General features: G+C 48.3%; 1 protein-coding gene across 1 annotated transcript in view; it reads right to left on the minus strand.

The window, feature by feature from the left end:
* Positions 1 to 16,549, minus strand: part of LOC104057256 (hydrocephalus-inducing protein homolog) — a 75,356-nt gene extending 58,807 nt beyond the window's left edge. Inside the window, exons 1-9 of the mRNA XM_054088060.1 lie at positions 16,442 to 16,549; positions 13,818 to 13,943; positions 11,599 to 11,718; positions 9,904 to 10,038; positions 9,008 to 9,207; positions 7,538 to 7,662; positions 4,410 to 4,611; positions 2,633 to 2,801; positions 206 to 305 (exon numbers count right to left, since the gene is read on the minus strand). Of these exons, the coding sequence (XP_053944035.1) occupies positions 206 to 305; positions 2,633 to 2,801; positions 4,410 to 4,611; positions 7,538 to 7,662; positions 9,008 to 9,207; positions 9,904 to 10,038; positions 11,599 to 11,718; positions 13,818 to 13,943; positions 16,442 to 16,549 (1,285 nt within the window). The remainder of the gene's footprint in view (positions 1 to 205; positions 306 to 2,632; positions 2,802 to 4,409; positions 4,612 to 7,537; positions 7,663 to 9,007; positions 9,208 to 9,903; positions 10,039 to 11,598; positions 11,719 to 13,817; positions 13,944 to 16,441) is intronic.
* Between the last annotated feature and the right edge of the window lie 7,564 nt (positions 16,550 to 24,113).

Here is a 24,113-nt window from a genome sequence, read left to right on the forward strand (position 1 = left end):
TTGTTCTGGGATCAGTGATCCAAGCTTGTAGTCAGGCATCCTGAGGGTTGGTCTTGGACAGGAGGCTACCAGAAAACCACAGGGACAGTGGGCATGAGCCAGCACGGCCATCACTGACCCTTCCTAGCAATTACCCTAGAGCAGAGTGGGCTGGAAGACCACGCCTTGCCTTCCCAGTGCCTGACAGGAGACGAAGGAGCCATACCTGAGACCTCGCAGTAGACCACTCTTCGATAGACTGTAGCTTCTCGAGGTTTAAAGATCACATTAATTTCAATCGAAGAATTTGGCAAGACATCTCCCTCCTAAAACAGAAAGCAAACCATTTATCTTCAAACATTACATTTCTTGTTTTCGGCCCCAGCCCTGGAGCCTTTATTCAGAGTATCATTGCACAGCAAGAAGACAGTAACACCTGACAACAAATTTTATAAGAGAGTTTGGAAGCAGCTGCAAAATTCTAAGTCCCCTACCTTTACTGGCACCTGGTCAAATTTGGGCTATAGTGAAGGAACCAAACTGTCTTACACTCCAGCGAATCAAGCAGGATTTCTTCAGTCACCAACCAGTCTAAGGAACCTTTCTCCTCCAAACCTTCCACTGTATCCCTGTGTCACTATGGCTACATGAACACTTTGACTCAGATCAGAAAAGATTTGGCAAATCAAATAGATTTTTCCATTCTTTAGTTACAAAGAAGCTGCCTCTTACACCCTTCCCTTGAACATGTACATAAGTACATAATGCACTCCAGTGAGCCAAGGTTCTCAGTAGAACAATAGTTCCCAACAGAACAAGGCCTCCTGTCGGGGATCAATGAAGAACAGACTCCATCCTGCTGATGGCTGCTCATGCCCCACGCCATAAGCAGTCAGCCAGCATGCAGGCTCTTCCAGTTGACAGACGACCTGAGAAAGGAGTTGAGAGTCAGATGCATGCTGTTTTTCTCTGCAAGGTGCACACATTCCTGGTTCCCTGAACACATGCTCAAACAAGAAGAGATGAGATTTGCTTACAGCTCCACATCTCTTTCAACAAAAAATCTCTTTTTTCCTTGTCACACTCTTGCTTAGAGATTTAAGTATGGCTGTGCTAGCAGTGTGTGTGCAAACTGTCTGCTGCTTCCTCAGGGTCTTCTCTCTCAGCTTCTCTCTGAGACAGAGTCCCAGCGCTGGTGTTGAGCCCCTGAGAGTCTTGCTGTCTCGGAGACAGTCCTGGTTTGTAAAGCCTCCAATTGCTTCTTGCAGCTGGTTTAAAAGAAGGCGCCACTTGCATCCCCTCAATCTCTAGCCTTACAAAAGCCTCTTCATGCATTGTTGACATAAGCATGTGCACCTCAGACAACTGTAATGTTCCTATACCAGGAATGAGGAATTTAGGAGACAAAAAGAACAGTTATTTTTCTGTCAGAGGTGTGAGGCTTTAACTCTGCTTACTGCTGGGCACCCTCAATGACTTCTCCAGAAATCTTGAACTAATGGGAGACTCTGGCACTTCTGCAGCATAAATATCAAATAACTGTAACTCTTCTCATCAATCTAGCACTTATAGCTCAAAGAACTATCCCCACAAAAATCACAGAGCTGTGACATGGGGAATTACTGGGCTGCAGCTGCAAATAATTCCCTAAGGCACAGTCTGCTCAGAGTCAACAGAAGAGAGGGAAGAACAGGTGGAAGAAACTGTTGACAATACAAACAAACCATCATCACCACAGTAAGAAGAAAAGAGAAGTCTGAAAGCATAAAGTCACTTGGATTCTCCTCAAAACCTAGAGCAAACACATTTGCCCGATAAAATATATTTCATATTTCTACCCAGAAAGCAACTGGATGAAAATGAAGCCTTATTACATGACACCACACTTACTTGAGGAAGGAAACTGGTGACATCAGCCTGCAACCTGCAGTCAGTGTGCTGGATATCAGAGCCTTTGGGTCCCATAGAGATGCTGCAGGGACATCATTACCTGGAGTACCAGGACTCAGTTTTGCAGGCAGCCAGACTTCAGGACCTCGCCTTAATGTACTTCAGGAATTCAAGAGCAGGTTAAGCTACTTGTGGATACATGGTCCAACTGTAGCAAAGCAGGAGTGCTGGGACACACTCCAAAACCAGCTTTGACACACCACAGGATGCTCTTTATGCTCAACTGATCAGCTCTAATGCCCTACAACATTCCTACTGCTCTGACAATCTCACGGTCACATCATGCTGCTGTTAGCTACACTGGTGCGAAACTGCTGTTGTGCTGACATTGGTGGCTCTCAGCCTTACAGGGTCTACAGGAGAAACCAAAAGGAGAACAATATCCCCTTCCGAGGCGGGAGGGGGGAATCTGCTTCACCTATTTCAAATAAAAAAGTGGTTGGGATTATTCTAGGGTCTACTTCGAGATGAGAAGGGATCTTGCAGAGCTCACACAGCAGGCATTCTTCATCTCAGGACATAGAATCATAGAATCACCAGGTTTTTGTTGCAAAAATGCTTTTTGCAACAAGCTCTCCCAGCCCCACAAGATAAACCTAGAGTCTTCTTTCTCAGGACATCCAAACAGCTGATGCAAGATGTGCCAATTGACCTCATCAGGGCGGAGGCAGAGAAGAAAGGGAGGTTCTCAGCTACTGCTTACCACTGGGTCAATGGTGAAAACATCATCGGAGAAAAGCATGGGGTCTCTCTGCACTTTTGCCTTCTTGAAGGTGGCAGAGAGAGGAGGAGGGTGTTCTCGGAGAATGGGGTCCTCCGTGCAGTCAAAGAGTTCCATGTTCTCGTTGGACCTCTGCAGCCTGTGGCACAGCCTGAAGTCACGGGGAGAGACAAACCACACAGATCATTTAACAAGCGGCATCTTTGCAGACACTGTTGTGTAAGGACAGGGGCAGCAACGCACTCAGGGAAGAACAGCAGCAGCTCAGCAAGGGGCTAACCCTGAGCCACGGGGTCCCAAATGGACATGATTGCCATGTGCTGTGCGCTGGCATGGCGGGCAGCTTTACCCCATGCTCACAAGCTAAGAAGACGTTTTATGAAAGCCAGCAGCAACCTGCTTTCTCTTATGAAAGAGAGCAACCTGGCTCAAAGACATCACCACAGCTGATGGAAAATCCACCAACAACCTCAACTGGCTTTTCCTACCATAGAGCTGCTCAGAGGAGGCAGATGAAAACCAAGGAGCACCCACTGCAATGCTTCACTGGGAAGGGGAGAAAGAGCTGCATTTCTGCTGGAAGTTACCAGCACCACACTTTTTATCTTCCCTTTTGGACCTGCAGGGATAAGTCAACTCTACACTGTATCTTCCCTATATTGCCTTCCACCAGAGCACAAGAAAAGCAGATGAATGAATTCAGGCATTTCATCACCTCAGTGAAATGAATGGGGTTATATGCACGAAAAGAGAGGCCCTGAGAAAGGAAGGAGAATCGCCTCTCCATCCAAACCCTTAAGTCTAGCCTTGATCCGTCTTTTCTTTTTCCTTTTTGGCCTTCTCTGCAAAGCTTTGACACAGCTGATCTCTCCTACAATTGGCACTTGTAGCAGAAATCATTCTAGTATTTAAAGATCACAACCAAGAGAAGGGAAGGGAGCACCAGTGAAGATGCTTCTGAGCTGGCACATTGCTGTCCTCTGTTCACGCTAGAGTCCCCTGGCAGGGGACACGTCTGGGGGATGAGTGGAAGGCTCCAAGAGCAACAGATGGAGGCACTGCAGTATAAACAGTATAGCGATCACCACCCAGCTAAATTCAAATGCCGATAAAAAGGAACTCCAGTCATGGACATTCCCTGTCCTGTGCTGTCCTACCTTCCCCACAGAACCCCTCACCTCCAAACTCTCTCCAGGTTCTAAGGAAGGGAAGAAACACCTTATTCTGCTGGAAACCAGGACAGTGGAAGTCAATTCAATATCCCACAGCAGGATGGCCTCTGCTATCTGGGCCACAGGACTCCATCCTGCACCCTGCTGGGAAAGCAGTTGCTGCATTATCAAAACCAGAACAGAAGCAACTGCTGTGACTGTCACAACAGCTCTGTTTCCTGTAGCTACATTAAGTCTCAGGTAACAACTGCTGATATTTCCTCAGCCTCATGGACCCTCTGTAGCCCTGGATCTCTGGACTTCAGTGGTCTCTGCTCCCACAAAACACGACTTTGCAAAACAGTCACTGCAATCAAACTTTCTCCCCAAAACATCATCCTCAGCTGGAGCATGGGTTGAACCGGAACGCGAAGTGTTGAGCTCCACTACCCTGGAGCTCAGTGACATCCCCTGACACCGCAGATGGTGTCCTAAATCATACTTGTCCTAAATCAACCCAGATCACTGACACCCCCTGAGCCATAACCTTCGACGAAGGTATTACCCTTCAGCAGAGTATCTTACTGAAATGAGTCTTTCAAACAAACCTCAGCTTCTCCTGATCTTCCTTTTCCTGAGTAGCAGAAGACTTCCACTGGAAGTGGGCTGTGATTTCACTCCGATTATGGAGGACCACAGTGCTGCAGTTTGACAGAGTAGGGCAAGTCTTCTCAACTGTCAAGGAGCTCCTATCCAGCCCAATGTTTACATCTACAGCCACTCCATAAAGGCTTGTGTGGATAGCTTCACCTGGAACAAAGCATGGGAGAACCTTTGCTCACCTCACTTGCTGATACTAGAGCAGAGCAAACCACCAGTAGCAGGAGGATGCGTTATGGCTCTTTGCAGTATTAACAGTTCCACAGACCAGTACAATTATCACATCCTGATAGCTGCATGTGGGCAGCATGAGGATGTCCCAGACTCCATCTTAAGCACCCCATTTCTTTGGGTTGCCATCCCACTCGGGTCACTGGGAATTCTGGATCGAGGTCATTTAGGTGACAGACGATTACCAGGTCAGTCAAGGCTTGCCCAGAGTCTCCTGCAGGCCTGCCACCAGTGCTGTGTCTTTCCTGACCCCTTGTTGCCGACAAGCAAAGACATCTAGGGGCGCATGGGCAAAAAAGGGAGGTTCAGAGGAACAAGTGAAGTAGCAGCACACAGCGAGATGAGGCACAGAAGGGAATTTAACTGCATTATAAAAGGAGTGACCTCACTTGCTGTGTTTGTGAAGAAGTGTTGAAATGACACTGCTGGGCCATGGCCCATACCAACCTGCCCATTACTATCCTGCAAGCCTGGATCCTGTTGCTCACACCTGCGTGTGCAAGTCTACACTGAGTGCTGCCAAGCTATTTAAAGACCACAGTGAGGACAGCTTTGGTTCCCACCTTAGACCCAGCTGAAAGCAGAGAGCCTCTGGTTCTGCACATCAACTCAGAACTGAGTCTTGCTGGAGTACCACCACTATTTCAGCCTCCAGAACAGGAGTATCCCTCCAGAAAAGTATCCCTCATTTGCAGAGCTTTCTAGCCTTCATTCTTCCCAGCTAAATAACTTCTGGGAATCATTTGAGAGCAAACTTTAGTACTAAAATGTTGCAAAATGTTGTAGTCTTCCTGTTGCAGGTGTTTCCTAGATGCAAACAGCAAGAACCAGACACACTTTGGGGAAGGCCATCACCACTCTGACTCCCTAGAAATAGCATTTTGGTAAAGTGGTGCTTAAAGCCTCAGAGCTGGCTCCAGCTGACAAATGCAGCAACCCAGTCAAGCCTGGGGAGCACCCCCAGCAACTCCTCCCTGCAAGGCAGCCAGCAGATAGAACTGCTTTTAAAAGGCCTCCATGCAACAACACAAGGAGAGAGATGGATACATGCTGGATGGACTCCTTAAGTTCAAAGAGAGACAACTCAGCAGAATCACCTTTGTTCTGGGAAGAGAGAGCCCCTTCTTGGGACGGGAGAGCTGGGGAATGAAGCAAGACTCACTCTTAAAATAGTAGATCTCTACAGTCATTCATTCAGCTTTTAAGACTGATTGACTAAATGTTCCCATTTCACTAAAGTGAAAAAAAAGCATTTAATCTCAGCAGCCTTTTCCTTATTTGCATGCTTTGAAGCTAGGGAGACAGTCCCTCTATTATTCCCTTACTCTCCTTCTTAATTCATGATTCGCTTAAAAATAACTGCAGCATTGCACTGCCAGGCAGGAATGAATCCTGGGTTCATCTCCCAGGCAGCTGCACAAGTTCCTGGGAGGTTGCTCACCTCAGAGCCAGAAGACAGTTTGATCGCTCCAGCTGATCCATGCAAATCATTTTGGCAAAGATCAACCACGGAGGAACCAGGTGTTTCAGTCTGGTAAGAACAAGACCCAGGTTTCCAATGCAAGCCACGAAGATCCTGGCCCTGATAATTCACTCCGTCTTTTCATTCACATAGTATAAACCCCACAGCCCCAAACTCCCGTGTCACTACTAATTTACCCCAGGGAAAGATCTATCCCTCTGCATTTTATCATATAGATTCTCTACATGCATACAAGCGAGGTACTTTCTGCGCTTCTCTTCTCTGAAATTTCATTAGTTCATTCAAAAGAGTTATCCAACTACCCGAGCTTCTCAGAGTGGGTATAAACCATTCTCTGGGAATATGTCATAAAAAATGACAAATATTAAACAAAGGTAAGATAACTCACAAGGCTGTAAAGAGCATCTAGAAGACATAGGAGCCATTTTATAGCTTGTACAAATTCGAGACAACCAAAATGTTCATCACTGGGCTCAAGCATCACAGTGTCACCTAGATTAGGACATCATGCTTCCCAGGACTAACATCCAGGAGCAGGGACAAACCAAACCTTCAGGCAAGAGAAAATGCACAGCAGATGCAATGGAGAAAGTGTCTAATTCTGGGTCACGAGGTACCTCTGCTGAACCAAGGAAGCATTTTAACACGCCATATGTTTTTCTCAAGTTTCCCTTCAAGTGACTCACAAAGCTGACAGCATTTCTGTGGCCTGATCTTGGCTTCTGGCACCCTGCTACAAATTTTATACCTATCTCAGGAGGCAGTGAGCACTTCCTGCCAAATCCCAAGAGGCCTCAAGTCTTAGCTCTTTGAGTGCTGATGTTGTGAAGCATGGGCAGAGGGTGACACAGAAAAAGAGTCTGTGGCAAGACAACAGAAAAGCAGTGTTTGGAATGGAGATGTGTAAGAAAGAGCAAGCATTGGGAAGAGTCTGACAGAGACATGCATTCCTCACATTACACTGCAAACATGGCATTGTACAGGAAGAAAATGCCTCACATGTGTATGCACACTGCAATGGAGAATTCATATTCCTCCTTCTGGCACTGAGCAAGTCCCAGAAAAACAGGATTCCAAACCCTCATTCCTGTTTCAGGGGATCTGCATTAACAATCCTCTGATCACCAATCATTTTCACTGCTATTTGAGGCAAAGCTGGGATGGGGAGGTATACCTGGAGAGGACAGTAAGTCAGCTGGGACAGTGTGGAATGGTGGCAGATGGTTGTCACCGGGGTGCTGGGTGGAGAACACCCTGCTGACACCAGGGTCCCCAGGGATGGGCCAGCACACAGTGACACAGGACACAGAGGAGGACTCAGCCTTTGCCTCTCATCTGCTCATTTCTGGCACTGAAACTTACCCGTGTCATAGTGAACTTCCAGGGACCCGGAATGATCCCCAGTTTCCAGTGGGTGGAACTCCACTGTTACTCGTGTGGCTTCACCTGTTCCAAGGTTCCCAATGGAGGGATTGACAGAGAAAGGGCTGCAACACAAAGAGAGATACCAAGACTATTGTGGGAGACTTGGGGACTACATTCCTTTTGCAGTCTAGTTCCCTTCAACTTACTTATGCAAGCCTTGAGGAGGCTGAGGGGAGACCTTATTGCTCTCTACAACTGCCTGAAAGGAGGTGTAGAGAGGTGGGTGCTGGCCTCTTCTCCCAAGTGACAGGGGACAGGACAAGGGGGAATGGACTCAAGTTCCACCAGGGGAGGTTCAGACTGGATATCAGGATAAAGTTTTTCACAGAAGGGGTCATCCAGCACTAGCAGAGGCTGTGCAGGGAGGTGATTGAGTCACCATCCCTGGAGGTATTTAAAAGACAGGTAGATGAGGTGCTCAGGGATGTGGTTTAGTGGCAAACAGCAATGGTTGGACCTGATGATCCTAGAGGTCTTTTCCAACCTGGTGATTCTATGATTCTATGATTCTAAGAAGCAATCAAACCACAGTCAGCAGAAGAAAGGCACAACATCCAGAATCAGCAGCAGAGCTACTGACTCTCCTTTACGAAGGGATTAATTTCTGGTTGCACTTGCTAAAACAGACACAACAGCTCACACATTCCAAAATGCCTCCTTCACGAGCTCACAGCTTGCCCACTTCTGAACACAGCATTTGGTTTGCCTGAGCCAAGCTCCCAGAGCTGTCACTGCCACACAGCACCTCAGACAGCCCACAGGCAGCCGAGGTGCCTTCAATCTAACAGAATCAGTCTTGCTGGATGCTGTTTTGGAGATATGTTATTGCAGTATAAAGCTTTGCTGCAGCTTTCAGAGTTTGGTCAACAGTTGCACCATGCTTAAAACACTGTAAGGAACTGCAGAACCCACTTCCTGTCCATTGCCATGAACGACAACACAGAGCTCAGATGCTCTTGTTCCTTTTTGTTACTGTTTACCAACTATACCATAGAATCAAGGCTAAACAACCCCAGTTCCCTCAGCCGCTCCTCATAAGACTTGTTCCTCAGCCCCTTCATCAGCTTCATTGCTCTTCTCTGGACACGCTCCAGAGCCTCAACATCCTTCTGGTAGTGAGGGGCCCAGAACTGAACATAGTGCTCAAGGTGCGGTCTCACCAGTGCCGAACACAGGGGCAGAATCACCTCCCTGGAACTGCTGGCCACACCATTTCTGGTACAAGGCAAGACGCCATTGGCTTTCTTGGCCACCTGGGCCACTGCTGGCTCATGTTCCATCGCTATCAACCAGCACCCCCAGGTCCTTCTTCTCCACGCAGCTTTCTAGCCACTCTTCCCCTAGTCTGTAGCACTGCATATATCATCACACAACAGTGTTTTGCACAAAAGAGTTGAGCTCTATTACCTCTGAGTGCTGATGCAGTAGCGGGCCTCCCGATTACCAACATTGCGAACTAGCAGAGTCATCTGGGTGCTGTACTTGACTGGACAGATGGAGAAGTTCAGCCGGTCAGGGAAATCTAGGACAGCTCGAGCACCTATAGCTCGAATAGGCACATTAAACATTCCCCGTTCCGTGATGCAGGTGAGCTGGTGGAAATAATCCTGCAGGGGAAGAAACAGTCTCATCACTGGGCATTTAGTGCCATCCCCATGGCAGACGGAAAAACAATGTTTCTAGGATTCCAGCCACAGCATTCAATAGCACAATGGCACATTTTACCTTAATAACCTTTCATTCCAGCAACAGGGCTTGCACAGGGCTGCTAACTCACAAGGAAGAAACTACTCTGTGGATCCACATGCTTTCACAGCAAGCTTGCAGAACCAGACAAAACTAACTCATACTTTGATTCTGAGACACCAAACCAGAGTCATTTTAAGTGGGGGACTACAGCAGTAACAAGAACCTGCTTCAGTCCCCACAGCCAACTAATAAAGGCACGACTAAGGACCCAGCTGTGCCACAGCACTGGCTCCTAATACCAGCAGCGTGGCAACGTCACATGGCAGGGGATGCTCAGGTTCATGTTCAAAAGGACTTTGTCACATAAACAGTCGACAGTCAGTCCCTGGTGAAATATGAAAAATCTATTTGTGAAACATCTAAGAGCCTCCAGCCTAGGAGAACATCATCTTTGCCATGGGGAAGGATTTTCCCCCAGTTCTAGATCCAGTCTCACCCCACTGAAACCAGGACAGTCCCTCAAAACCCACACCACATGCCCTGTTCTAAATCCAGCCCTGCAGGTTCAGCTTCCACTGAAGGCACCATCAATCTCCTGGGGCACCCACGCTCACCTTGTTCTCCTCAGGGGTGAAAAGGATGTGAAAAGAAGTAGTCATGCCAGGTGCTACCTTACGGCACACACCACTGGGGATGTCTAGTTTGAAATACAGTGAGCTCTCCATGACAATCTTCAAACGCCGAGGAACCTACAGGAAAGACATGAAACTATAATTTTGCACTTGCAGAAACATGAGAAGAGACCTGGCCACACCCTGGCAAATTCCTTCCTTGGCTACCCTTCCACTTCCACTTCCACCCTTCCACCCTTGGCACCTTTCACTCCAGAGGTACGTGTACAGACCACACAAGGGTGGGCTTGAATCCCTTCTGTCTGGGCAAACTGCTCTAGGCCAGAAGCAGCAGGGAAGCAAGGGAGGCAGTATCCCAAGCAGGGAAGACACCAGCAGTATCGAGTTACAACCACATCATCAACCAACCCAAAGAACCTGCTTGCTTCTGTCTGCACACATCCATTCAGTTACACCTCCAGAGGGGACCTCTGGCATTCTCTGAAGGTAGAACAGTTATTTGTTATCCTGGGGCAAGGAAGACATTCCCTTCTAACAAACTGGGTGTAAGTGGGACAGTCAAGCCACAGTGCTACAGGGCCATGCAGGAAGAGCAACAAGAGAAGGAGACTGCAGACACTGAGGTCTTACTGGGAGTAGAAGCAAGCTGAAGAAGAGAAAAAGGAGGAACACAAGAGAACAGAGAGACAACCCCAGAAAAAAAGGAAAAGGCTAAGGGAATTACAAGGGGGCTGTAAAGAAACAAGGGAGAAGTGTGATACTCTGCAGGGAAAGACTGATGCAGAAGATGAGAGCAGTCATGGAATACCAGATGACCCCACCAGGCTCTGGCTATCAATTATGGGATTCAAGGGCACCTTCTGCCTTGAGATACATGACTAACGCTGACTCAGTATGGCTTCATTATTAAAAGCCAGTCTCAGCCCTCCGGAGGCTCTTGCTGCCTATTGATGGAAGCCAGGCAGCTGCCAGCACAGGCAAGCCAGATTTCTAGGCATTCCTCCCCACTCCCAGTAATGCATGAGAGCAGATAAGAACTGTACAGCCCTCAAGATTCCCATCAATCCAGGGCTTTCAAGGGAAAGGATGGTGACCAGAGAAGCTCCTTTGGGTAAGAAACTACGAACGCATGGCCAAAACCATGGGAGAAACCACAGCATGGGAAGATTACAACCACCTTCAAAATAAAGATGGTGATACGTTTTATTCTGGATGTGCTGTGCAGCATGGGGATGGCATCACTCTTCTTTTCCAGCACAAGACTTATGAGGAGTGGCTGAGGGAGCTGGGGTTGTTCAGTCTGTAGAAAAGGACACTGAGGGGAGACCTTATCACTCTTTACAATGACATAAAGGGAGGCTGTAGCGAGGTGGGAGTGGCTCTCTTCTCCCTGGTAACTCATGACAAGATGGGGGGAAACGGCCTTAAGATGCACTAGGGGAGATTTAGGTTGGATATTAAGAGGTATTTCATTACTGGAAGGGTTGTCAAGCATTGGAACAGGCTGCTCAGGGAGGTGGTTGAGTCATCATCCCTCAAGGTGTTTAAAGATGAGTCACACCTGGGGACATGGTCTAGTGGTGGACTTCTGGTTGGACTTGATGATCTTAAAAGTCTTTCCCAACTGAAACCGTTCTGTGATTCTGTAATATCAAACCTTCACGTCCCAACACTTACCTTGTCTACATTCCTCAGAACCAGTGGCATTTCATAGACCTCATGGGGGACGTAGCTCTGAAATACAACCTCCGACGGGAGAGGCTGGAACAAGCTTCGTTCCAGGTCAACCATTGAGAACTGGAGACACAAGACAGACAGCAGTGAGAGGTTCAGCTGCTGGGAGGAAGATTAATGAGCAAAACCCCCAAGAATGATCTGTGAAATAGTGTCCCTTGATGAGCACATCTGCCTGGCTCATTCTGGGGAAACAGGAGCCCACCCACCTGGGTTCTGAGCTGATCAACAGTTTCTGGATCACTTTAAGGAGGCTCAAACTAAGAATCTCTTTTGGCAGGCATTTCTCTAAGAGGTTTCCTTCTCAAAAACACGGGGCAATGATTACCTCCAGCTGAGCTCTGTATTGATGTGGTCACACAGCTCCAGAGCACTTACTGGAAGAGCCACATGCACCCATGGAGCAAGGGAAACCCAAGAACTTACGTGAGACTCTATGGGAGACAATTTTGGGATGAGCTTTACTCCAAGAGTGAGGCACTAAGCCCCACGTGGCCCGCAATAGCTTTTTTGATACAGAGCCTAGAATCGGCACCCCAGGAGGTAACCCACTCATTAGGGAAAGGATAAGTGAGGTCAGTGCTGGTTGGTGATAAGCTTCAGCTCTTCACAGCCAGGCTACAAGTAAGAGTGGGCTTGGCATCTCCTTTTCCATGAGCTTTAAATAGATGATTTATTCCATTCTGTGACTGCTGTTTTTTCTGATACCACTGCAGAAGCATGCCTGAAAATATACGCTAACAGCAAATATTGACTGAGGCATTACTCTGAGAAAATTCCTCTCTGCTTTGCCTCTCCACTTCCAGCTGCGCTGTTCCCACTCTAAAGGCACACTCTAAAGTCCCCTGCTCCTCCACAGAGATCCCAGTCATGCTGAAGCCACCAGCTGCAGCACACTGCCAGTTACTTGTGCGCTCGTTTAATGCATTCCCAATGTCCCATGCAATCTAGAGCAACCTTTAACCCTTGTTTCACAGGTCTCTTGCTGGCAATTTTCTGCTCAGCAGCCCAGCTCAGTCATCAACCTGTTTGGACCATCAGCTACACTGAGCAGTCACGTGAGAAAAGTAGCTTTAAACGTACATCTGAGAAACCATTGATCCAGATAAAGCACATCCACTCCACTCTGCCCAGGGCAATTCCCCTGTGTATCTGGCAGCATCCCACACCGTGCAAAGCTAACAACTTTCTAAGGGTCCCATAAGTTGTTACAACCCAAAACATTAATGCAATCTGTGTTGTTAAATCTTCAGTGATTACCAGAGCACCCACAGCCTTTAAAGACCAATGCAGCCACCCCTGAGGGAGTCGTAATTCCAGGCATTTGATAGTGACTACAGCAAAGCGGGAGGCGGCTGTTCCAGCAAGAGGATGGAAAATGGCAAGGCTGTGCCATTGTGTGTACTGCTGCAGCCTTCCCACAGCACCATGCTTTAGCCATGGTAGCTAAGACGGGAGCTAACTCCAGCAAGACCCACCAGCTTGAGGTTTTTTATGTTGGTCTAGCGTTGAGCAGGACTTCAGCGTCTGACTGGTGAAAAACTTTCTGCTTTCCCTCTCCCCTAGCAGATTGCAGAAGGAATCCACTGCCATCAGCAGTTTGAAAGGACAAGGGGACCCAGTCACTGAGGTGTTTGAATGAGCTGGAGGCATGCCTGTCACAAGCACACACTCTCTACAAATGCCACATCAAACAGAAAGGGGAAGGGCAATGAAAGGCTACCTTGGGATGAGATGGTTCCCTCATGTCTCGAAGCTGGGTGCCCTTGGACAGCTTCACCTCCTGAGTGGCAGCCAGCCTCTGCTTGGTGAGGGACTTCTCCTTCATAGAAACAGCAGGAGTCATCTGAAACACAAAACATCAGCAAGAGCTACAGAAATTGGTTCAGAAAGGCTTTGCTTGTTGAAGTGCCATTGACACTAGGATCATCCTGGAATCCCCTAAATTCTCTGCTGAAACATTTAACAGCAGGAAATCAATGATACAGAGCAGAATGCAGATGATCTAACCAAGTGGCTGTGTCCCATTATCGTCTCCTTCATGATCCAATGTAACACTTCTGGGTATCTCTGCTCTTTGGACATTTGTTTCCTCCTTAGTTTTGCTGGACTGAGTCAGCAGCCTCTACAAATGCCACACTAAACGGAAAAAGGAAGGCTACCTTGGGATGAGATGCTTCCCTCATGTCTCGAAGCTGGGTAATCTGGGGCAGCTTCACCTCCTGAGTGGCAGCCAGCCTCTGCTTGGTAGTGAGGGACTTCTCTTTCATGAAAGCAGCAGGAGTCATCTGAAACACAAAACATCAGCAAGAGCTACAGAAATTGGTTCAGAAAGGCTCTGCTTGTTGAAGTGCCACTGATGGATAATTTGTCAGAGGCAAATTGTCAGATGCTAGGATCATCCTGGAATCCCCTAAGTTCTCTGCTGAAATATTTAACAGCAGGAAATCAATGATACAGAGCAGAATGCACATGCTCCAAACAAGTGGCTGTGTCCCATTAGCTTCTCCTTCATGATCCGATGTGACACTTCTGAGTATCTCTGCTCTTTGGACATTTGTTTCCTCCTTAGTTTTGCTGGACTGAGTCAGCAGCCTCTACAAATGTCACACGAAACAGCAAGAGGAAGGGCAGGGAAAGACTACCTTGGGATGAGATGCTTCCCTCATGTCTCGAAGCTGGGTGCCCTTGGACAGCTTCACCTCCTGAGTGGCAGCCAGCCTCTGCTTGGTAGTGAGGGACTTCTCTTTCATGGAAGCAGCAGGAGTCATCTGAAACACAAAACATCAGCAAGAGCTACAGAAATTGGTCCAGAAAGGCTTTGCTTGTTGAAGTGCCATTGACACTAGGATCATCCTGGAATCCCCTAAATTCTCTGCTGAAATATTTAACAACAGGAAATCAATGACACAGAGCAGAATGCACATGATCTAACCAAGTGGCTGTGTCCCATTATCGTCTCCTTCATGATCTGATGTGACACTTCTGGGTATCTCTGCTCTTTGGACATTTGTTTCCTTCTTAGTTTTGCTGGACTGAGTCAGCAGCCTCTACAAATGCCACACTAAACGGAAAAAGGAAGGCTACCTTGGGATGAGATGCTTCCCTCATGTCTCGAAGCTGGGTAATCTGGGGCAGCTTCACCTCCTGAGTGGCAGCCAGCCTCTGCTTGGTAATGAGGGACTTCTCTTTCATGGAAGCAGCAGGAGTCATCTGAAACACAAAACATCAGCAAGAGCTACAGAAATTGGTTCAGAAAGGCTCTGCTTGTTGAAGTGCCACTGATGCTAGGATCATCCTAGAATCTCCTAAGGTCTCTGCTGAAATATTTTGGTAAATCAATGATACAGAGCAGAATGCAGATGATCTAACCAAGTGGCTGTGTCCCATTATCGTCTCCTTCATGATCTGATGTGACACTTTGGGGTATTACTGCCTTTTGGACGCTTGTTTCCTCCTCCACTGGACTGAGTCAGTGAACTTTGGAGAGAGTGGGGAGGAGCCATCAGAAATCCCCTAACTCAATCCTTGCACAATGCTCAAATCCAACATGCATATGGAGATGTCACTGCTGAGTAAGTTAGAGGAATGCAGGAAAGCAGCCTTGTGCCAGGACTTATGTGGAAAGGAACTGGTCCAAGTTTTCATTCACTGTTTTTAATTAGCACATGTTCTCTCTGTTCTGGCCTCATTGTTCCCCCTACAGAAGTATGCAGAGATATCTTGTTGACAGAGCCTCAGCACTAGCCAAGTGAACTCCAGTCAGTAAAGGGGACAACTGGGGATGGGTAAGAGGAATTGCCCTGCCTCCATTACTGTTTGCAGGGCTGGATCTGTGCTCCACACAGGAGATGAGGTATAATAACCATTTTGGAACCCATTCCATCTGAGACCAGCCGAGTCTCCAAATCTTCAGGGAGAGCTGGAGCCACCCACCAAATGCCCAGCTTATGGAAGGCCAGTTCGGCCAGAGCAGCGCTGGTGAGTTTGCTGGCAGGACAGGAGATATCACTGCCCACCCACAGAGGATGGAAAGAGCCACATGCTCATGCTCCAGCATTCCCAAATCAATGCCCAGGACATTCATTTAACTCTGCTCTGTGGAAGAATATCTTGCCCTTAACAGACATGTGAGCAATCCAGCTTACGTTGTTGGAGAAACTGTATATATTAGCTAAAGATGTTATTAACTATGGGTTAGCATAAGCCACGGTGCCCTTGAAGGACCATGAACAGTGCGGTAAGAGGAAACAACAGATAGCAACAGTAAGCTATGGCTGTATGCCCAGAAGCTGAGAGGGAGGTGTAAGTTAGAAAAGTAGAAATCATGATAACGTAGGGGAAAAGCATGTAAAATATGCAAAGCTAATTAACCAAGTAAGCATTATCCAGTCGCTAAGATACGTAAACGTATACCAATCACTGTTAGAACTAGCTGCATGATCACAGGGAAAAGATATATAAGATGCTATCTGGGTTTAATAAAGGCGTCAACATTTTGATAACATTGGTCTCCGTGTTGTCCATTTTTCCAATACCTTGATCACATTGATATGCATATTGTCCATTTTTCTCCCGCACTGCTCCAGTGGCGCGTTCAGGCAAGATTCTGGATTTGCCTTGAAGCAGCACACAGCCTAAACCCCACTGCACTCTGACAGAAGCACAGCAGCACAGAAATAGTAGCCGGCACCCAGCTTCCCAGTGCTTCTAGACAACAGGAAGGGTGGGCAGAGGAGGAACACAGCCTGAACACAGCTCCTACCTGGACACAGGAGGTACTGACAGTTACAGGTTTCCCTGCCATTCTGACCAGCTTCTGATCACGAGGTGCTGCCACCTTGCTCTGGAATCGATCAGCCCCCATGGGCTGACAGATCTTGCGAGTGGCCATGTCTCAGTCACCTGGAAAGAACAATAATGGGACTTTGAAAATCCAGAATACCATTCACGGTAGATCGGATACCCCTGTGGCTCCAGGCTTTGGCATCCTTCCTATGTGAACAGGAGGCCTCCCCACACCGTTTCATGAACAGACCATGTTAAAGCTGCAGAGTTAAGATTCATAGAAGTAAAACCCTGAGTTATTTCCCCAACCCTTTCAGCCAAGCAGCAAGGCCGGACAACCTGTGACAAGCAATCTGTGCACTCCTGAAGCAGTCGGAGCTCTGTATGTTTCCAATCTGCAAGGGACACACGGGGACACGACGGACACACACAAAGCAGCTCCACCACCAGTGGGCTACTGCCCTGGTTCCTGGGGCAACGGGGCTCCTCAGCCTGCCCCAACTCACCCGGCACAGTGAGGTCACAGAGAGGGAGGTGGGGCTGTCACGACAGACACACACAAAGCAGCTCCACCACCAGTGGGCTACTGCCCTGGTTCCTGAGGCAACGGGGCTCCTCAGCCTGCCCCAACTCACCCGGCACAGTGAGGTCACAGAGAGGGAGGAGGGGCTGTCACGACGGACACGAATGGTTGGACTCGATGATCCAATGGGTCCTTTCCAACCTTGTGATTCTGTGATTCTGTGACACACACAAAGCAGCTCCACCACCACTGGGCTACTGACCTGGTTCCTGAGGCAATGGTGCTCCTCAGCCTGCCCCAACTCACCCGGCACAGTGAGGTCACAGAGAGGGAGGCGGGGCTGTGGAGTGCAGTGGCAGACACGGAGGGGTGCTCAGCACCCACCAGGTCCCCACAGAGCAGTGGTTCCTGCCTGTGCCCCACTCTGCTCCAGCGCAGTGCCTGCCAGCTCAGGGCAGGGAAGGGAGAGCCTGAACAGGTCGTGAGAGCCCAGGTCTCCCAGACTGCTGCAAATGCCCACACAGCTCCAGCAGGGAGCTCCCAACCACCTGCTGCAAAGTGTGAAATAACTCTCTCCAAGAAGATGACATCTGTTCCTCTTCACCACAGCTCCCTTATGTGAGAATCGCTCACAAGTCGAATAGGTAAACTGAGGCACGTGTGAAACAACATTATTCATTTATTTATTTGTGACTGCAATCGCGGGAGCAGCTCCTTTTGGCAAGCAGGAAAGTTCTCAACCTTTGTCGAAAACCAAAGAAGTTTGTAGACCATTTCTTTTCAGGGCAAGACCACCCTCTCCCCAAATTTACAGCCTATCAGAAAGCTATTACAAGGCAATTAATAGGCTACTTCTAATATATTAAATTTCTTTACCCAATCTGTTGTTTATAAGTTCTTACATTCCTAAGCATATCTTGTACTGTACCAGAAAGGTATCAGGAGATAATATTTCTCATCTCCAAAACACTTGTTCAGCCATTTCTTGCTGAAAAACAACTTATGCAATCATATTTTGCAGGAGTGTTGCAAGTTCAATTAAGTAAGGCCCTCCATCTTAATGCTAAAACTTCTATTTTGTAAAAACACAAGCAGCCAGACTCTCAAACTTACCAACTGTCCCAAGGCCCTGAAGTTTCTTTTGGACTGTGCATTGCAGCTCCATAAGATCCCACATGGAAGAGCAGGAATGGGCAATAGTGCAGGGCTGTAGCAGGCTAGGAACAGCCCAGGGATGCCCTTAACCTGGGACCCAGGGAGGCAGCAGACTTCCTTAAGGAGAGAGTCTGCCTGGCATATCAGGCCCTCTGTTCCCCTCGGAATGGAGTCCTCTACAACTATAACCTGTCTTTTCTTCCCCGTAGAGGTGGCCATAGTATGGGGGTCGGGCCTGTCTGACCGTGGCAACACCTCTGGGGTAGATGGGCTGTCATCCACGTCTGTTGCCTGGCCTTCCACCTCCAGGGCCTCACAGCTGCTGTGTAGAGGAAGCTGGGAAAGCGAGGTGGGCTAGGCCGGGCTTTTCCTGCCACTCTGAGTGTGAATTTGCCCCAACTCACACCTTAGTGAGGGGGAGGATCCTCTTCATCCTGGCTTTGTGTTGGGGGCGGCTCCTCTTTATGTGCTGGGGAGGGCAGAGCAGGGCTCCACGGCCCTTCTCTCTCAGTCTCACTGGTTCTCCTGAAACTTTCTACTTCCTCAGGTCGCTCTGCCCCAGCAGCTCATCCTGTTATTTCTCTCCGGGCCGCTCTGTCCGCTGCTGTCAGTTCCCAGGGACACACTCTGGCGTTCCCTGCAGCCTGGGACATGGGTGGCTGCATGTTTTCCTGGGAGCTTGCTCTGGGTGGCTGCACTCACTGTGGTGAGCGCAGAGGATGCAGCTCTCCGCCGGGTGGGCACCCCAGCTCAGCTCCTGAGAGGGCAACGATTCCCCCTGGACTCCCTTCCTGGCTGTGCAGTGAGGCCACCCCCCTGCACCTCCTCACATGGCTGCGCCAACGGCCATGTCGTGCCAGAGCTCCCGGCTCCCTTGCCACTGCCCTGGCGCTTCCCTGCTTCATTCCTGTCAAATTACATCCAATAGATTTTCTAAACAATGCTTTCTGTGGGGTCTGTTCTTCCTCAGGTGCAGGTTTTTAGCAGCTGGTGAACCTGCATCACTTTCTTCTGCACAGTGACACAAATGACCTCAAAGATCAGAAATGTCTCAAGGTAAGCTCCCAAAGAACTCAAACCACTTGCCTGCTTCCAAGAAAGATTCGCCCAGGATTTGCTACCCAGCAGCCTTTGCTGTGGGTCTATCACTGATGCTGTCAGTAAAACAGCTCAGAGAATCCAGGGAGAAAGCCACGCACAATCAGAACTTGGAGCACTGCACACCCAGGGCATTCCAGGCCCCTTCCCATCCTCAGCCCCCAGCTGGCAGGACATGGCTGGAAACAACAGATTTTCTCAGCTGCCAGCAAGCAGCCTCTCAGCACCGAGCCTGCCTGTCTGTGGAAGACAATCTGGTTCCAAGGTGAATCCTGAGCTGCAGCAACTCCTCTCCCACACCAGGGGGTTTGTGCATCTCCTGGCTGAGCCACTTTGGAACTCTCAAGTATTATATTCCTAATGTTCCCTCCCAGCAGCAAGAGCGGTTTCCAATACATTTGGGTCCTGCAGACTCCAGGAACTCCAGGTCATGCAGAAACCCGAGCTAAGGAAGAGATTCCCCAGTACTGCAGAGCAGCTGGGATTCATGCTGCATTGCCCCAGCCTGACAGGAATTAACAGCGAATCCTCCTGCTGCCCCGTCCTCTTTCCATTAAGCCCACAGGAATTCCCTGCTGCTGGGGTCTCCGTTGCCACTGCTGCACTGGGCTGGGCTGAGGAGGTCAGGAGTGTTTGGGGACGAGGCCAATGGGGCGACCAAATGCAGCCCTTCCCAGGAACCTGGATGGACAGGGATCCCAAGTGCTACAATATGTCGAATATTTTGAAACTTCACAAGCAAAATATTTTGATTTAAGCGAAAGTACAGTTAAGTTTCATCTAAGCAGGTGTAGTTTTTTTTGAAAGTTAAACAAAATGTCCCTCTGATAGCATGCCTTCTTTATAACAGTGTTTTCCCCGACATTGTCCAACATTGTCTGGACAGATGTTTCTTCTTCTCTTATCACCTCTGTTCACAGTATTTTTTATCTCAAATACAAGGTCAAGCAGAGAGCTGGAGCCAGCTACAAATTAGCAAGAGTTTTGACTGTTGCAGAGTTTCATAACATTAAAATTAGACCTTGGAAAGTAATACAATATGCATAAGATTTCTGGGGAAAACTATACACTTACATGGGAAGTATTTTGTATTCAGCCTTTGTCTCCCTATACATGATTGATGGAGACTACTCCTGCACCTTGCCCAGGCCTGATAAAGGATGCTTGCATTTTAGAACTCCAAAATGAGTCTAACAGGCTTTTTTTTTTTTTTTTTTTTTTTTTTTGGCAGTAATTCCTGCCAGCTATCAGGGTGACAGAACCTTTAGCTACTGATTAGGTTCAGGGCTTCAAGAAGCTCTAGAGAGACTGTTCGTAAAGGATTGTGGTCATAGGACGAGGGGGAATGGGTATGAACAGGGTAGATTTAGACTAGACATTAGGAAGAATTTCTTAACCATGAGAGTGGTGAGACCCTGGAACAGGTTGCCAAGGGCAGTTGTGGATGCCCCATCCCTGGAGGTCTTCAAGGCCAGGCTGGATGGGCCTTGGGCAGCCTGATCTAGTGGGATGTTGTCAACTTGCTTTGACTTGTTTTGACTTGATTTGATTCATTTTCACTCGTTTTGATGAGTTTTGATTCATTTTGGTTTGACTTCTTTTGACTTGAAAACAAGTCACTGGCCTTGTTTGGAATTCAGTGGACTTGTTTTGACTTTTTTTTTTACTTGACTTGTTTCTACTTGTTTTGAATAGTTTTGATTTATTTTATTTTTCTTTTCTTTTGACTTCAGGGGATTTTTTTGTAGTTGTTTTAACTTCTTTTTGTGTGTTCCCCAGCAAACTTCAGTCTGGCCCAGTTGGGCTCTAGGGGGGCTGGGGTCTGCGCTGGACTGTCAGGCAGGCAGAGAGTCCGTTCTGGTCCCTGGGGAGATGGGCGAGTGTGGGGTGCCTGTGGGAGAAATGTGTGAGGGCTGCTTGTTTGCAGGGAGCACCAGGATGGACCAGCCAGCGAGCACGGGACCGATAGGGTGGGCAAGAGGGCTGGGATCCAGGAAGGGGCACTGAGGAACAGAGGGGCCATGCCAGAACTCGGGGGATCCTTGACAGTGACTGCGCTTGTGAGCACCGAGAGTGTCATGGTTGCACCTGCACTGGTAGCCTGGCTCTGCCAGCCCAAGGGACGTGGCTGTCTCTGGGTTTTATGTCAGTCCTGCATCTGGGCACTGCCTTGGGCATTTGGAAACTCCACCATGCTCCTCTCTCTCTGACACCCTCCCCTCCTCGGTGACCCGTGTGAGAAACCTTGCCAACTATGGCAGAACCTCCAGATGACTCGAGGAACTTGGGTCTCATTCCAGTCAGCGTTGTCCTGCCAGCTTCTGATTTGAGCTTCCTTTTCAGCCCAAACTCTTTCAGTTGCCATTCTTGCCATTTTCCTTCTGTGTGACACACTGCTCGGGCTCTCCAGGCAAAGTGGTTCCTGAACTGGACCTTTTCCCCTTGCTGGAAATGAGAAGGATGCAGGCTTGAGCCAAGGGGCCCAAGAAATCCAGGTTCATGTGGGGCCAACACAAAGTGAGCACATCTAGGGCTGATCCGCACAGAGCAACACCTCCAGCATGGCCACCCCCACCCCTGGGGCACCCCCAGGCAGCAGCAAGCCCTGGGCATGGTGTCTCCCCAGCCCCTCTGCTGCCCCCCACAACCAAGCCCTTGGGGACCCAGGAGGCAAAGTTGCAGCGTCTCAGGAGGGACTTCTCAAAGAGTTCCTGAGGCTCGTTGGTTCCTCCCTGGACACAGTGCTTTCCTGTGCTCATGCAAGCAAAAAAGCAATTTATTTTTCCCTTTCAAAGAGCCTTGCAAAGCCCTCAGATTTATTTCCTTCTCCAAAACACTGGGGCACAAAGTGATGAGGAAGTGATAAAGACCTTACTTTGGAGCCCTGGGAGGAACAAACCATAGCAGTCTCTCAAGTCTCATTTCAAGCAGTGAGAAACCTTAAGCAACGGAGAGGGAACATCCTTGCTGCATCCTGAGTCTGTCAGCTGCCCACTATTTCTCAGTCAAGCAACAAGCAGGTGCACTTCTGCAACTCAGCTGTTGTGCATTCTCTTAGCTTTATGTCTTTAATAACTATTGCCTCTTTTTGTTTTTACCTACCAAGATTTTTCCTTACCATTCATTCCCTGAGGTTTTTGATGCATCCAATAGGAGAAAGAAAACAAAGGTACAAAAAGCTGTCAACTGCATTGGCCAACCAAGCTGATTTCCAGTGACTTGACAAATCTTGTCATACACAAGACAGCTAATTAAAAATACACCAAATTTGGTTTCCTTCTATTGTGTGTTTTTTGCTGTTCGAAATCAGGTCCTGATTAATAACGTCTGAATAATAATATTTTTATTAAATGCAAAACAAAAAAAAAAGTGTCCTGTATCACTGAGATTAAAGCTGTTATAAACTTATACCAACTGGAATTAAAGAGCAGGGTCTCTGCCCACCTGAAGAATCCTGCCTATGTCCCCAAGCACATGGCAGATATTTTCGTCTGGTCCCAAGTGGTCAAAACCAATGTGGAGAAAAATTCTCGCGGGTTACAGGAGAGTGAAGGCAAGCACCAACAGCCCAGTCCTTGGAAAACTGCTCATACTGTTCTATATCATTCAGTTCCCATTCTCTGTATCTTTCCTTTGACAATGGATCTCTATACTCAGCAGCTCTGCCCCTCTGAGCTTTCATATTGTGGTGGAACTTCTGCGTATCTGTTAAAATAATCCCTCTGTCCTTCTCCTTGAGGTCTTGTCCATTGAGTGTGAGAGTGGCCTCTCTATAAGGGTGACCTTGGCCGTGAATGGTGTCTTCTATAGAGGGTGACCTTAATCTTGAATGGGGATCACCATGGGACGTGGACCTCGAGCCGGATTTGTGACTCTTCCCTTTGCCCCTGCCACGATACGGCGGGGATGGTGAGTGGGAGTGAGATTGAATGCTCAGGAGTGAAGGGGCTGGAGAACAAGTCTTACGAGGAGCGGCTGAGAGAGCTGGGGTTGTTTAGCCTGGAGAAGAGGAGGCTGAGGGGAGACCCTATTACTCTCTACAACTACCTAAAAGGAGGTTGTGGAGAGGAGGGAGCTGGCCTCTTCTCCCAAGTGACAGAGGACAGGACAAGAGGGAATGGCCTGAAGCTCCGCCAGGGGAGGTTCAGGTTGGATATCAGAAAAAAATTCTTCACAGAAAGAGTCATTGGGTACTGGAACAGCTGCCCAGAGAGGTGGTCGAGTCGCCTTCCCTGGAGGTGTTTAAGGAACGGGTGGATGAAGTGCTTAGGGACATGGTTTAGGGAGTGTTAGGAAGGGTTGGACTCGATGATCCAGTGGGTCCCTTCCAACATGGTGATTCTGTGATTCTTTGAGTAGGAGTGACTGCAGGAAGAACCTGTTCTGAACTCAGAGAAGGAATATGAACCTCTAGAGTGAGATGAAGCACTGGAGGGAGACTTGGACCTTAAAAAAAAACCAAAAACCCACAAAAAATTAAAGTTAGTTCCAAAGAGTCCCTCTCCTCAATTTTTGCCTCCCAAGTTTTCTTTTATTCTCTCCATGCGCCTCTGTCAAAGCTTCTCTCAGCTACTGACATAATGCCGCTGCCAACTGAAGAACTTGATAATATTTCAGTTTCTGCTTACAAGACGGAGCAGCAGAGAACCATGTGAGAAAAGGAAATGAAGACAATTTCTCTCATGTGATTGCTCCAAAGCGCTTTGAGGTCATGGTCACAACCAGAATAGGGAGACACAGGAAATGCAGCAACTGCCCCTATTCCGGTTCCAGCTCCTGCCAGTTGTACAGAGAAGCTTCAGGAAGAAAAGATGCCTGCTTCTTCACAACAGCTGCCATGTTCTAACTCTCCATCAACCGTCATCTCTGCCGTGTTTGAACTGGCAACCCCCAT

This window comes from Cuculus canorus, chromosome 25 (genome assembly GCF_017976375.1).
Source record: "Cuculus canorus isolate bCucCan1 chromosome 25, bCucCan1.pri, whole genome shotgun sequence".
Classification (NCBI taxonomy): domain Eukaryota; kingdom Metazoa; phylum Chordata; class Aves; order Cuculiformes; family Cuculidae; genus Cuculus; species Cuculus canorus.